This window comes from Podarcis liolepis (assembly GCF_965112155.1).
Source record: "Podarcis liolepis genome assembly, chromosome: 2".
Taxonomy (NCBI): domain Eukaryota; kingdom Metazoa; phylum Chordata; class Lepidosauria; order Squamata; family Lacertidae; genus Podarcis; species Podarcis liolepis.
In genome coordinates, this window is record NC_139555.1 from 78,410,799 (window position 1) to 78,425,195 (window position 14,397).

At 43.6% G+C, this 14,397-nt stretch overlaps 1 protein-coding gene and 1 long non-coding RNA gene across 7 annotated transcripts; one reads left to right on the forward strand and one right to left on the reverse strand.

The window, feature by feature from the left end:
* The first annotated feature begins 495 nt into the window (after positions 1-495).
* CNBP (CCHC-type zinc finger nucleic acid binding protein) lies at positions 496-7,617 on the forward strand. Of its 6 annotated transcripts, none has more exons than XM_083489061.1 (5): positions 496-808; positions 5,009-5,128; positions 5,601-5,693; positions 5,829-6,027; positions 6,475-7,617. In XM_083489061.1, the coding sequence occupies exons 2-5, from the start codon at positions 5,026-5,028 to the stop codon at positions 6,590-6,592; spliced, it is 513 nt and encodes a 170-aa protein (XP_083345187.1). In that variant the 5' UTR covers positions 496-808; positions 5,009-5,025; the 3' UTR covers positions 6,593-7,617. The 6 variants fall into 6 exon arrangements, with proteins under 6 accessions (XP_083345187.1, XP_083345186.1, XP_083345188.1 ...); XM_083489060.1 differs by having other exon boundaries at positions 540-823; XM_083489062.1 differs by having other exon boundaries at positions 584-1,045.
* A 2,496-nt stretch (positions 7,618-10,113) lies between these two features.
* On the reverse strand, positions 10,114-14,360 carry LOC310700122. Its single transcript, XR_014522438.1, has 3 exons — positions 12,615-14,360; positions 11,580-11,673; positions 10,114-10,780 (listed from the first exon to the last, which is right to left on the reverse strand). It is a non-coding gene; the product is annotated as an uncharacterized lncRNA (long non-coding RNA).
* Positions 14,361-14,397: the final 37 nt, after the last annotated feature.

Sequence of the window (14,397 nt, forward strand, 5' to 3'; positions counted from 1 at the left end):
TATATTTTGTTATCAAAAATTGTATACCGCCCTTCACCTACAGATCTGGGGCGGTTCACTAAGGCCCACTAGGCTTTCCTGCCGATAAAATGTGTGCAGGAGCGCAGCCTTCAGGCATCCTGAGGGGAAATTTAAAAGTAACGCGGAAAACTATGGATGCCGCTCCTGGTGTATTTTTGTACGCTGCGACATTTTTCAACAACCCCGTGGAGCGCCTGCCGCAGCCCTCAGAAGGGCGACGCCGCACTAAGACGGCGAGGCGCCGCCTTTCCCAATTCAGGTGCGGCAACAGGGCTGCCGGCGAACGAGCGAGCGCCTCCCGCGGAAAAGCCGAGGCCGAGAAAGGCAGCGAGCGGGAAAAGCGCCTCTTCTCGCGCTCCCCTCCCGCCCACTCCCTTTCTTCGTCCCTCCCCTCGGCTCACGCTAGGAGAATGAACGTAGGAGATTCCGGTAGGCGGACTCCTCCCCCCTTTCCACGGTGCTGATTGGTCCCTTCCAGCCCTGTCGTCGATAGGCCACGCGGAAGAATCGGCAGGCGGCCATTGGCCGGGGTGATCGGAATTAGGGAGCCGTGCGCACTTCAGCAGGGAGGGTGCGCGGGGTCGTGTGCAAACCGCGTGTGGCGCAGCCAGCAGGGACTCAACGGCAGCGGGTGGAAGAGAGAGAGAGAGAGAGAGAGAGGCCAAGTCAAGTCGCGCGCACGCGGAGCAGCGGAGAGGGGGGGCCGGAGAGCAGGAGCGGGGAGAGTCCATCGCCGCGCGGGGGAGGTCCAGCTTCAACCGACGACAGAACCGAAATCGAGAGAGAGGTAACCCTCGGCGAGGTAGGCCGACGGGGTTGACGTAGTTTGAGGGGGGGATTGAGTGAGGAGAAAAGCTCTGGGCGGGGTGAGAGAAGGAGGGCGCTGGCTCGTTCCGGCCTACTGCGCGGGAAAAGAAAAAAACACCGTACTCGGCCGCGGTTGTTTCTGAGGAAGACGGGAAGAAGGGCTCGCTGAGGGCGCTCTGTGGTCGACCCCCTCGCGGTAGGGCTGAGGCGGTTGCAGGTAGGTGGGCTCCTCGTTCCCGCCTTCTGGGCCGGGAAGGAGACGGGGGCCACCTCCCGCGCTCGGGAGGGAGACGGGACGGGCGGGTCCTGCCCGTCACGAGAAGCGCTCGTTTGGTCTGGGCCCTGTGCAGGCCCTGCGCGCCTGCGCGTGAGATTTCAAACGGGCCGCGAGGGTTGGAGTTGGACGCGGACACATCGTGAGGCGGAGGGAGAAGAGGCCTTCGCTCAGCACGCGAGGCTGCTCTCTCTTCTCCCCCACCCTCACGGCCGCTCCCCAGAACAGTGTCGTCGTGGGAGTGTGTCCTCGTGGGGAGGCTCGGGACCTCAAAGCCAGGCGTTCCGCCTGAGGCCGCCCTCTAGCTAGTTCGGGAAAGGTGCTCGTCTCCGATGGCGTCGCCGCCGCCGCCTTCCCCGCGCGTCCTCCACGTGTTCGGCTGAGTAACTCGCAAGAGGAGCCAGCTATTTAGCCGATCCATTGTAATTCACGGCCGTGTCTGTGACGCTCGAAGATGGCGTGTGCTGCTGTCCGCCCATTGGTGAGTGTGGCGCGCCCGACCCTCAGTTGGAAAACTAGCACCGCTGGCTCCAGTGGGACTTGATCTCAAGCAAAGCGGGTGTGCTTGCAGCCTTGAGACGTGTGTGAACCGCTGATCATTCTGCGAAAGTGTGATGCACTGCTGGGTGCTTTAAGTAACACGGGGGACAAGCACGGTGCTTGGAGGACTTGACAGTGTAAAATCCAGTGGAGACAGCCAAGGACTTTATTGTAGTATTCTGTATCACTTGAGTACTATTTAAAGGAATAGGCTGAGGAAGAGTTCAAATGAGCCAAGCAGCCTGTGTTCTGATGGAGAGGTCAGTTACTAAGGAACAATCTGGGAGGAGAAAGCCTGAAAAAGCAGGTGACTTAAAAAGGGCACCAGAGCATTATTAACCAGAACTACATAGAAATCTTGCACGTTGTTGATTCTGTTGCTACTGCTTGGGCAGATCATAACTAAATACCAAATTCCCAGTTGAATCCTGGCTGCAGCACAATTGTGAATTTTGTGTAACAGATGCTCTTCACTACTTGGTAACTGCAGGTCCTCTGAAAGTAAGGCAGTGGCATACTTGTGTATGTCCTGATCTGGTCACTTTATAGTGCTCAAGGAAGTTTATATTGATGCAGGTCTCAGTTGCTTATGCTGCTATAATTTCATTTGCATTTAAAATGTTCTAGGATTATTAAGTGTTTGTAGCAGGTTCATACTGTTGCCCTTTAGGAATTTAACATATGTTTACTTTGTCATTTAAAGCATTTTTATGCTGCCTCATAGAAAAGTTATCTGGGTGACAAATTGCTTAAATAAGAGAAGAATTGAATACAAATAAGGCATAGAATCATGAAATCAAAGACAATGTAAATATAACAAATACAAGTTATTGCACCCCCAAAACTAAAACAGATTTAAAAACAGATGCCCAAGCTACATAATTTATTTAAAAGCCTTGCCTAGTTGGAGTGTCCCTTTGGCTGAACTGTTAAAGCTAACTATTAAATAAATATACTTGTCTGAGCTCCTAAGCCAGTGGTGGCAAACCTTTTCCAAAGAGGGCCATATTTGATGAAGTGGAGGGCCAACCAAAGTTGTTGAGCTTTTTTAAGGATTTTACTCCAGGAAATAAACTGCCACAGGGGCCAGATTAAACCGACTGGCGGGTCAGATTAGGTCCCCAAAACAGATTTTGGACATGCCTGTCCTAAGCTGTGCTGGGTCTTGACCTTTCCAATGGCAGCTATTAACTTACAGAACTGAAAAATCTGGGCAAAGTCTACTGTGATAAATGTGGGACAAAAGGTGGAAAATAATTGCTTCATAGTGACAATAAAGATTTCATCAGAAAGGTATCAAATTGTGTTTATAATCATTTTCTGGTAAATTTCTCTTCGTTGCCTTCACACTGCATTTCAGAAGCATTCTGAGTGCCTCTCACCATAGTGCGAGTTGGAAATCTGATCCTATCTATTTCCCATGTTATCCCTGAGTATTAGAGAACTTGACCATATTCCTATAATGTAGGCATAGTTCACCTAAGGGCCGCATGGGTGGTTGGTGAACAGTTAAGCCACTTGCCATTGGATATGGCCAAACACAGTGTAAGGCTGGGCTATTATCATACACTCTCACTATTTCTTGATTGTGATGGGGAGAAAGGCATCTTCCATCTCCTATGAGTGCTCTCTGCCATTTACAAGGAGTAGAAGGCACATGACGATGATGCTTCCCATCACAATTGAACTTACTCCAAGGCAGCAAAATTTGATGGTGGTCAGGAAATGTTGGGGGCAGGTGCCTTGGGCACCTGTGATCATTGTTAGACACTCAGATATGTAAGCTATGTGCCAAATGGCTCCTTAAATTATGGTTACAGTCGCCAAAACGGAATTCCTAGTTACCATTTTGGGGCCAGACTGCTCTAAAGTCATATTTTTAAATACAGCATTTGGTTCCTGAAATTCATTCTGATTCTGCAGATAAAATATAACAGATAGAATTCTACAGCATGTGTTGCTGGTGTGTGAAAACAAAGATCCAAGGATCCCCAGCCGTGCAACTCCAGATGGTGGAGGTGTCAGGCGGCATCCTAGTGCCTGGGCATCTTCACATGGTCGCAAGTGGCTGATAACCAGGTGCAAAATGCGCCTGATGATTTCAAACATTGCCTCTGATGGATCACATTGTAGGTTTGTGAGGGCTGCATGTGGGACATGACTCATGAATTGCCCAAGTGCTATACTGTACTGAGTTATTTCTTATTTAGCAACAGGCAGTAGTTTTACAAGGTGCAAAATTTTCCTGCTATTAATAGTTCGTGGATATAAGCTTTTTCTAACACAGAGATGGGTGTCTATATTATTATACTGTGCATCTGTTTGCCTTCTCTGGAGTCATTGAAATGGTGCAGGAAGGGGAGATTTATCTTGAAAGTAGAGAGAACAAAAAGTAATAGGATATACTTGGAAGGAAGTGGCATAACGTATCAGAGATTTTTACCTCATGTGGTTCCTGGGGGGGATTATGTGTTGGAAAAATAGTCATGGGGATGGACTATACCTAAATGGAGTAAAGGGAAGATGAATGAACTAGAATGAATGAAAGGATAAGAAGGTATAGGAAGAGGTTTATGTGAAAGGCCAAATGAGGCATTATGTGGGAAGAATTGTGGCTTGAGTGGAGAACTGGTGGAAGAGGAACAAATGAGACAAAAGATAAGTCAGAGACAGTATAGAGTGGGGAAGAGACACTAGTTGGTGCTGACAGCAGCCTATGTCATATTTCAATACACTCACAGGATGCCTGCTGAAAGATGGACATCTGTACCCCTGAGTTCCAGCAAGAATGTGCCAAATAACTTAATAGAAAGGAGCTGACTCTTTAAAATGTGACAGGAAGGGCTTAGGTGCTAGTTTTTGATTCATATTAATTGTATTGGCTATTCAACCCTGTTCACATGCTGCTCACATTGGTAGCAGATAAAGATCTTATTGGGTGGAAAAGAACCAGCTACATCTCCTGAGCTCGTGGGAATAAAGGGAAGGGTGGAGAACTGTTACATTGCTTGGACTCCTTGTATGGAAGGTGAGATAATGCCAATAGAATGATGGTATGTAAATGTAAATAATGAAATTAGTACATGAGTAAAGTCGGATAAAGGAAAGTGAGGTTCACAATAGTAATTTGTAACAGGTAGAGTTGGATGTTATCCTCCATGTTAGGTTTAGAGTATAGCCATTGGACTTAATATGCTGTATTATTAGAAATTTTGGGTTAAGTTGTGTCAGTACTGTGAAAAATGAAAGCAGTTTACATTTGAACAGTATTTATAGGTAGTTTACAAGTTGGCATCAAGCACTTCAGCTCTTGTAAATGTTATTATATAAATACATTATTCTAACAACATTTTCCCTCTTTCTTAGGAAACCTAATTGCAGCAATGAGCAGCAACGAGTGCTTCAAATGTGGGCGTACTGGCCATTGGGCTCGGGAGTGCCCTACTGGAATGGGTCGCGGGCGTGGAATGCGAAGCCGTGGCAGAGGTATTTTCCCACCCCCAAAGCATATTGTACAAATTGAAAGTAAACATTAGTTAGTCTCTTTTAACAACTCATTTGGTAGCCTAGCCACAGCTGCTAGGAATTCCATGTAGGTGAATAAGTAGGTATATGGAAGGAGGGACTGATCACCCAGTCCTTTAGGTTTTGAAAAGAGCCACAGAGGAAGAAAAGTTTTCCTCCAACACAATAGCGGAAATGCAATGGAAGGGGCGAGCAGAGTCATTCCTTCTCTGCCAGTATCTCTGGGAGATGTCATGATTGGTTTGGTTTTTTTACTGACTGTCTGTTTTTTGTGGGCTTATTTACACAGCTGCTTTAATATTGTTCCTATTTACAGTGCAATAGAGTGAGCAAAAATAAATTGGTATGCTCCTTTCTGTCCCATTATGTGGTTTAACTATGGTACATGTAGTACCGCCACTGAATTGTTAAATGGCTTTATCTTTCTAAATAGGCTTCCAGTTTATGTCATCATCACTCCCAGACATCTGTTATCGCTGTGGTGAATCTGGTCATCTTGCCAAGGATTGTGATCTTCAGGAGGATGGTAAGTATTTCTAAAGTTTGGATGGGGAGAAACATTGTCAGTTAATTATGGGACGTAACACAATGTTAAGCACATATTCTGCAACTCGCTCCAGGTTTTATAGTCTTGTTTGTCTCCTTTTTCTTATTGTGGAAGCCTGCTATAACTGCGGTAGAGGTGGCCATATTGCTAAGGACTGCAAAGAGCCCAAGAGAGAGAGAGAGCAGTGCTGCTACAACTGTGGCAAACCTGGCCACTTGGCTCGCGACTGTGACCATGCAGATGAGCAGAAGTGCTATTCTTGTGGGGAATTTGGACACATCCAAAAGGACTGCACCAAAGTGAAATGCTATAGGTAAATCAACAAATGTGTATATTAATCCCATTATGCTGACCTTTAGGTCTCTTATAAACAAATTGTGTATTTACAATAAAATATATGGGGTTAGTTAACATTTGGATTATTTTTTTTGCAACGGTTTCTACCGTAATAAAATTTGTTTATTGATTTTCTTTCTGTGTCCCATTAAATTATTTTGTGCTCTTATCATATAACTCGTGATTTGTAACTTCTCAAGTTGCTAATACCTCATTGCTCACTTGGGTAAACTCCAAAATTTTTAGGGTCAACTAGGTTTCAGTAAGGGTATGACTGTACAAGTGTAGAATGAGTTTATTTTGTGAAGAAGCTGAAAACATGGGACATAGGAATCATGTCTGCAATGTCCCGAATACTATACAGTAGTGTTTCTATGGATGTTCTTTGTGTGTGGGACTGAAGTTCTGTCCTGTCTGATTGCAGGTGTGGTGAAACTGGCCATGTAGCCATCAACTGCAGCAAGACTAGCGAAGTCAACTGCTATCGTTGTGGCGAGTCAGGACACCTTGCACGGGAATGCACAATTGAGGCTACAGCTTAACTGTTTTCCTTTGTCGCCCCTCCTTTTTCTGATTGATGGTTGTATTATTTTTCTCTGAATCCTCTTCACTGGCCAAAGGTTGGCAGATAGAGGCTATTCCCAGGCCAGTGAGCTTTACTTGCCGTGTAAAAGGAGGAAAGGGGTGGAAAAATCGACTTTCTGCATTTAACTACAAAAATGTTTATGTTTAGTTTGGTAGAGGTGTTATGTATAATGCTTTGTTAAAGAACCCCCTTTCCGTGCCACTGGTGAATAGGGATGGATGAGTGGAAAGAGTTAAGTCAGACCAGCAAAGCCTCCCTGGGTTCCATGGAAGTGATCATATGCAGGAGGAAAACAAACTGGAAGTGTCTGAACTTCCACAGTAACTAATTACAATAATGGCCTTGGATTATCTGACCTCAATAACTGTTATAACACCGAGTATCTGTATCAGGCCTTACCTAGAGCGTATAGCTAAGTGGGATAAACAAAACAATGCACATGCCTGTTAATGGCCACGAGAGTGAGGGAGAAATCGAGAACTGAAGTAACAGTAATACAATAAGTGAATGTCTAATTTGAGATAACAAGGTAATGGGAAACATTAAATATTTCAAATTAAATCAAACCCAGAACATCAGTGCTTTAGAGCATACACAATTTGGAGCTATTCAGGACTTGCAAAGAAATGCATTTTCACAGAAATCAAGATGTTATTTTTGTATACTATATCACTTAGACAACTGTTGAGTTTCATTTGCTTGTAATCAGTTTTTAAAGTCAGATGGTAAAAGCAATTGAAGTCCTAGAATATAGAAATGTAATTTTAAACTATCAATAAAGCTGGAGGAGGAAGGGGAGTTTGGCTGAAGTTTTTTGTTTGGGGTTTATTTTTCAGATACATAGTACAAATTAACATTACAGAGGCAAATGTGGAAGAATAAAAGCTGAACATTGACTATTGTACCACAACTGTATTATACAAAGTTAATTGCTGTATCATTTAAACTGTAGAATTGTCAAATACATCACTTCAGCAGCAATATTTGCATTCTTTTTTCTCTGCATAGATTGACAAACCGCAGAATAGCCAGTCATTAGGAAAATGATTTTATATATAGTATTCCTAAAGATACTGTCCAAGAACACAATTATATATCTTGTGTTAAAATCCTGTAGTCTTTCAAATTGCACATTAGGAAAACTACATTATGGACAAAGTACATTTTGTAGTGGAGAAAGAAGTATGTGAAGAGTACATTTCATTCAAGTAATCACATGGAACTAGCAGTGAAGGGGCAAACTTGTAGGTGTGTGCCCCACCCTCGCATTTACCTGTGGTACCAAAGGTGGCTTATATCAAACCAATAAATGCTGTCAGCTGATATTGCAGTCAAACAGGCCTGCATGGAATTTCTAAATACTCCCAATAGCAGTAATTAGTGCTAGAAAGCATGTCTAATAATATGTATTGAGACAATGACATCTAAAATAAGAGGACTAAAATTTCATCATGTGGAAAACTGCTCCTTGTGTGACCAGCTCTTCCTTGGGAGAAAAATGGAGCAAGCAGGAGCCTACCTTTGGCCATTGCCAGTATGAACTAGGAGGAGTGGGAAGTAAGTATATGGACCTTCACCCTCTCATTTTGCAGGTACTTGATGCTTTACTGCTGGAAAGTGACCCTAGTAGGAAGTTGAAAGGGACCCATGCTCTGGTTAAATGATTTACCTAGCAATTGATGTTTATGTTAAGTCTTTATTCTATCCAATTACCCATCACATTAAAAGTTTCCACTAACTTGGGAGAAAAAAATTAGGCAATTCTTCAGCCTTTATACTAAAAAAATTCACTTAACTGGCATGTTATTCGAGACCATGTTACTAGTAAGGGAGACGAGAATGTAGGCTGTAGCCGAGGTTGACTAAAGATAGAAGTAGATTCTCTTCTTTCCTGCTGGGGAGAAAATGCATGGATATTCAAACAGCAAAATATCTGGTAACAAGACTGCTTGATCTATATCCCTTAAAGCTTATTGCTAGAACCAGGTCTCTGTCAATGACAACTTCTTGGAAGTCATTTCAGCTCTGAAACGTCAACTGGATTTCAGCTATGTGGAGGCTAATGAGACTTGGTAAAATTTGGTCAGTGCACCCTAAGAGCTGCACATATAGCACTGGGAAAAGGATTCTGCATGGCCAATATTATTCTGTGACAAATACAAAAAATGGTCTGTTATAAACAAGCAAAGTGCCATACGTGTGAGACCCTCTTAACCAACGTCCCATTAATTTTGTTTTTCTTTGGTGCAATACAGTGGAAAGAGCCTAGCAAAGTATTTTTTGTCAGTTCCAATATAACACAATCATTAGCTGAATGAGTAATGCAGGTCTGATGTGTTCTGAATACAGATTTCTTTTCCCATAAAAATTGGTTGGTACACACATTTTGATACTGAATGCACAGGTAGGGTAATGCTCAAATGACAAAGCCTTCAAAAGAAGCTCGTGATTTTAGTCTTATGTAGAATTAATATAGCATACTAATAACCTTAACTGGGTGATAGCCAGTGTTAGACTAGATACTTGGAAAAAGTGAACTTGTCCATTAATTTCAGTGGGTGTACTAAGGGCTGGATTTCATTTGATATGGCCCCTAGTTTTAAAATGCTGTTGAGCTAGGCCTAGGACATTATTGCACACAAAAATGAAGATGTTTCACAAAAGCTGGAATTTCTGACAATCCAGTAAAAATATTCAAAAAACCTGGATAACAAAAAGGGATATAGAACGTGTCCCTTCTGTTCAATCAACCAACCTCCCTTCATGCTAAGAAGAGAGTTACAACCTTGGTTTTACAGTTCAAGATGCATAGCACTACATTCAGGTCAAAGTAATTCAGGAGCAAAGATTCACATCGCTGTTGGACGAAGAAAGTTCACATTTACAACTTGCATGAAAAACTTTGTTATCGGCTTTGTATAGTTCTGTGTACATGCCTGTCATAGAGCTGACTTGGGGAACCCTTTTCATCACATTACATCACATTACCATCTGGGGCCAAAAGCTCCAATGAAGGGTAGGGCTTGTGCGAGAGTATTGAAGGCTTCATTACAAGAAATTCTCAATACCATTCTCAACTCAATTCCTGAGTTTTCGGCCAAGCATTGCCTACATCGTTAGTGAATGCAAAGTTTCTAAGGATACTCTTCTTAATGTTGTGTTTCGTTCCTGTGCAATCACAGAAAATACAGCTTTGTATACAACCTTGCTGAACTGCTCATGGTAGGTTAGTATTTCTGTACTACAAATATCCTAAGATTTCTAGTTGGGTAAACATTTGTATGCTTGCTGCAATTCCCTGACACTGAAGCTGCATATTTATGCCTGGAAATAAGTGCCTTACCCTTCAGTCTTACAGTGGTAGCTCGCAAGACGAATGCCTCGCAAGACGAAAAACGCGCAAGACGAAAGAGTTCCGTTTTTTGAGTCGTTCCGCAAGACGAATTTCCCTGTGGGCTTGCTTCACAAGACAAATGTCTTGCGAGTTTGTTTCCTTTTTCTTAAAGCCGCTAAGCCGTTAATAGCCGCTAAGCCGTTAATAGCCGCTAATAGCCGTGCTTCGCAAGACGAAAAAAACGCAAGACGAAGAGACTCACGGAACGGATTAATTTCGTCTTGCGAGGCACCACTGTAATTCCTTTGTTAGAAAACTTACTTTCCCAAGTAATACAGCTGCCAATTCATTATGCTTGCCGCTATACACTAGCAGCATACTGTTACAGCGAGTTATTCTCTGTTCTTGTGTAACATTTCCCACAGAAATGTATAGTACGCTAACATGTCTCAAAATGATTTCCCCTCATTTTCAATTACATATACCAGCTTGACTCTATAAATGTGAACCTAAGGATGAGTTCACATTGATACGCTCCTAGCACTGTATGCACTTGACCAATAGTATGGTCTTAATTTACTTACGGAAGTTCTCCTTGAGCAAGATGGTTCAGGAATTGGTGGGGCCAGGACCCATACCTCACCTAAGGTGGGTCACACATGTGCCACTAAAACCTCATATGTGGGTCCCAGAGGTTGAGGACTACTGCTGTAACACATCATGTCCTCTTATATAACTTGCCTCCTTTCTGAATCCTCCATCCTTCTGCATGTATTGCATGGGCCTATGGGGAATCTACTGCTTCTCATTCTGCAGATAAAACAGGGAGGAATAATTATAGCTTATACCTCACCGTGTGGCAGTGCAAACAGTACATTACTGTTAAAAACACCATGTAGAAAGTACTGTGATTGACTTAGTATGCCGTAAACAATGACTTATCTCATCCATCATGACACCCATTCAGTGCTTTGAGATACTGTGTTTATTGAATGGTATTTCACAGTGCTTGCAAGTTAAACACTGCTACAAAAGCTAGCATTGTTCTTACGAGGTTTTACTTCTACTCATTTATGCGTATGGTTATCACTGATGTTAAACTTTTCCAATGATCCATCATAATTTACTTGAAAATTATAATGCATTGGTAGAAAGATTAAATTTGTATGAGGAATTCACTCCTTCAGAGTAATTTGTGATCAGGGAAAATGATAGAATTAGTAGAGATTTGTTGTTTCCTATGGTTTATTGAACTTGAGCCATCAGAACCTTTCTGTTCTCCATGAACCTTTAGCATGGAATATCTCCACAGAGAACAAGTAGCACTACATTGGCTGCCATTCACATTTATCATCCTTGGGTTTCACAGTGTTTAAGAGGATGGAGAGGGTAATTTATAGGTAGGAAATCACATGTCCAGTCATAAGCTAGCTAGGATCTCAGCTCTAGATACAACGTATTAGACCATCAGAAGCATTAAAGATTACTGATGCTTACATAGTTGGGGTGTATGGAGTGTTAGGGGAGAGGTAGTACTTCTGGTGGGGGACATGCTGTGCTTCTGGGGTAGTTGTCCACCTTTGGTCCCCACCCTGCACCCAGCTCTCACCTGTGACTTCTAAAAGCTGTTGGTGTGTGACAGCGGTCCAGGAATGGCTTTGACTGTCCGGCTAAACCAGGTGAGGGTAGCCATTGTGTCTTCCCTGCATGCAAAGAGACCAGTAGTGGGGCCAATGATTAAGAAAATAGTTACTGCACATGCTGTAGAGGGAAGTGAGGGGCAGATGGAGCTCATCAACCTGGGAAGGTAGACCACCTGGGAGAAGGAAAACTGATCCTAAACCTCCACTGCCTCACAGGATATCTTCGGGGGATTAGAAGACTAGGGAGTAAACCCTACACAGATCCGAAGTGAAGTCCCTAAGAAGACTGGATGGCGCCATGTATGCCTCCTTCCAGCAATTCCTGCAGCCCAGCTGGTCCCAAATGTATTGCTCTGCTTTACTTTGATCCACATCAGTGAAGTCAAGAGGAGGGTCTTGTCATCTGGGCAGTCCAGGACTTACACCCTGGGGAGGTCACTTCAGTGCTGCTAATGCAGCAGTTTGACTTCACCCCGGGAGGCACACTACGTCTCTTGAGACAGACAGATGCCAACAACAATACAATTAAAGCTTTGATACTGTGCAGAGTTAGGTACATTTAAGAACACATATTTAAATGGACATGGGTATACATAACACCACAGGACCAGGCAGTATTGCTGCTAGAATGCTAGATGTTTATTAACATCTTTAGGATCATGCTGTAAAAACGCCTCATTAAACAGAAGGATTTGTCCTCTCCCGGACCTGTAGTTATAGCATGCATCCATCAGATGGCAGAAGAAAGTAAATGCTTTTGAGTTTGTGAATAGCAAAAAGCTTCTAGCACCTTTGAAACTTAAAACAATAGTAAATAAGTTCTCTGTGTGGTTTTAGGGGAGGGACGGAAGAAACACCAGCACCCCCACCCTATTGAGCTTATCATGCTTGGATTAACATTAAAATTCAGTTAACCATACAGCAGTTTGTTTTAGGTGTTCAAAGAACAAATATATTGGTAATTGTTACAATTGTATGACGTCATAGGCCATTATTCTTACCTCTGTATTGCAGAGGAAGGGGATGCTGATGCTGAATCTGGAAAATGACGTTATCTCAAGGTCTTCCAGTGAATCCTTGGCTCAATATATCAGTATATTCTACTTTTGTTCTTTCCGCAGCTCCAAGTGTACTGCTGGCACTTATGATTGGATTTTCTGGACGCGACAACAATCTGAGACTCCTAATTTCAATTGTGGATTGAAACTATGTTCCTATTGTTACTGGTGTCTAGGCAATTCAGTCTCAAGCTTAGTACTGGGCTTTATTCAGAGTAAAATATGTTTATAATTAGGCTGATAGATGAATGTCATTGAAGATACTGCATGTGAAGGTAAAGCTGCAATATTTTATCCAGAGCAGGACAGTCAAAATTTTCGCATTTGCCTTTTGTGGGGAGGCTGAAATCTTTAATATCTGCCCATACTTACTGTGTATTTGCATAACTTCTAGGGTGATCTCAGACAAACCTACCATAGGAAAGATGCATCCTGATTGCTTGTGAGAGAGGAAGGGCAAACTACATGGATTCCAAAGACTAGAACAAAAGACAGAAGCAGACAAGAGGAAAACAACTCTTTAGGGCAACAGGGATTACTATTCCCTGGTGTTCAAACAAAACACTTACCAATCATCTGACATCATTCATTGGCTAAAAACAGTGAGAGCAGTCAGGCTGGCTCATTTCATAAAAATCACTTAGGTGGGTACCTGCCAATTTTTCTTCATAACATTGTTTTCAAGGGGGGCTTGAGACTGACTTTAAAGAAAGCTCAGAGATTAGGCCCTCTGCCCGGGGGCACTAATTTCACAAGTGTCATTGTGCTCATAGGAGCCATCTTAGAAATGCTTGGACTAGCACATACTGGGCCAGAGAAGGGCTGCTAACTAAGCAGTCTTTTAATAACAATAGAAGAAGGTGCACATTTGACACCTCCCTGTCAGAAGAACGGAATGTTTTATATGTAGGTGCATGGGCTGGGCGGTAGGTGTGCCTGCTGAATATCTGCTTGTCACATAGGCTTTGGAAACACAGAACCTCTCCTCACCCCCGTTGTGCCAAATAATTATGCCTCAGCGGCTTGGTTTTGCAATTGTGGAGAGCAGCCACGGTGCTTTTCAAAGCACTGCAACTAGGACTTTACTCTCTGTGTGCTTAAAAAAAAAACGACGTCCAGGCTTCCTCAACCTCGGCCCTCCAGCTGTTTGGAGACTACAATTCCCATCATCCCTGAAAACTGGTCCTGCTAGCTAGGGATCATGGGAGTTGTAGGCCAAAAACATCTGGAGGTTCGAGGTTGAGGAAGCCTGACGTAGACAAAAGGCCGAAATTCAACAAAGCGACGTTTCTCATCTCTGCATCTCCATCGGTTGAACTTCCTCTGATTACAAGGGGGCACGTAACAAAAAGTCGCTGCGCGGAGCGCTCCTTTTCAGTGCTCTTCCGTGACACACCGAGCAAGCTCGGTCTTCCCTGGCCCGTGTTTTCCCTCGCGAAGGCTGGCTCCGATCGGGGCTCAGGGTCTGCCTGGGTCCGCTGCTGCTAGGAGAGCAAAGAGAAGTAAAAATCATGCAGCATTAAAAGCCCTGCTGCAGGGTGGGGAATCAAGCGCTTTTGCAGCAGAAACTGCAAAAGGCGGTATACAAATTCAATGAGCACTGTGAACTTTCTAGCCCCGTTCCCCGCTTAGCTGTTGCCTCATTAATTTCTTCCCAGCGCTTCTCGCCCCGCATGAAAAGCACCCTGAGACCTAGAGCCGGAAGTTGCTGCGATTGCAGCACCCC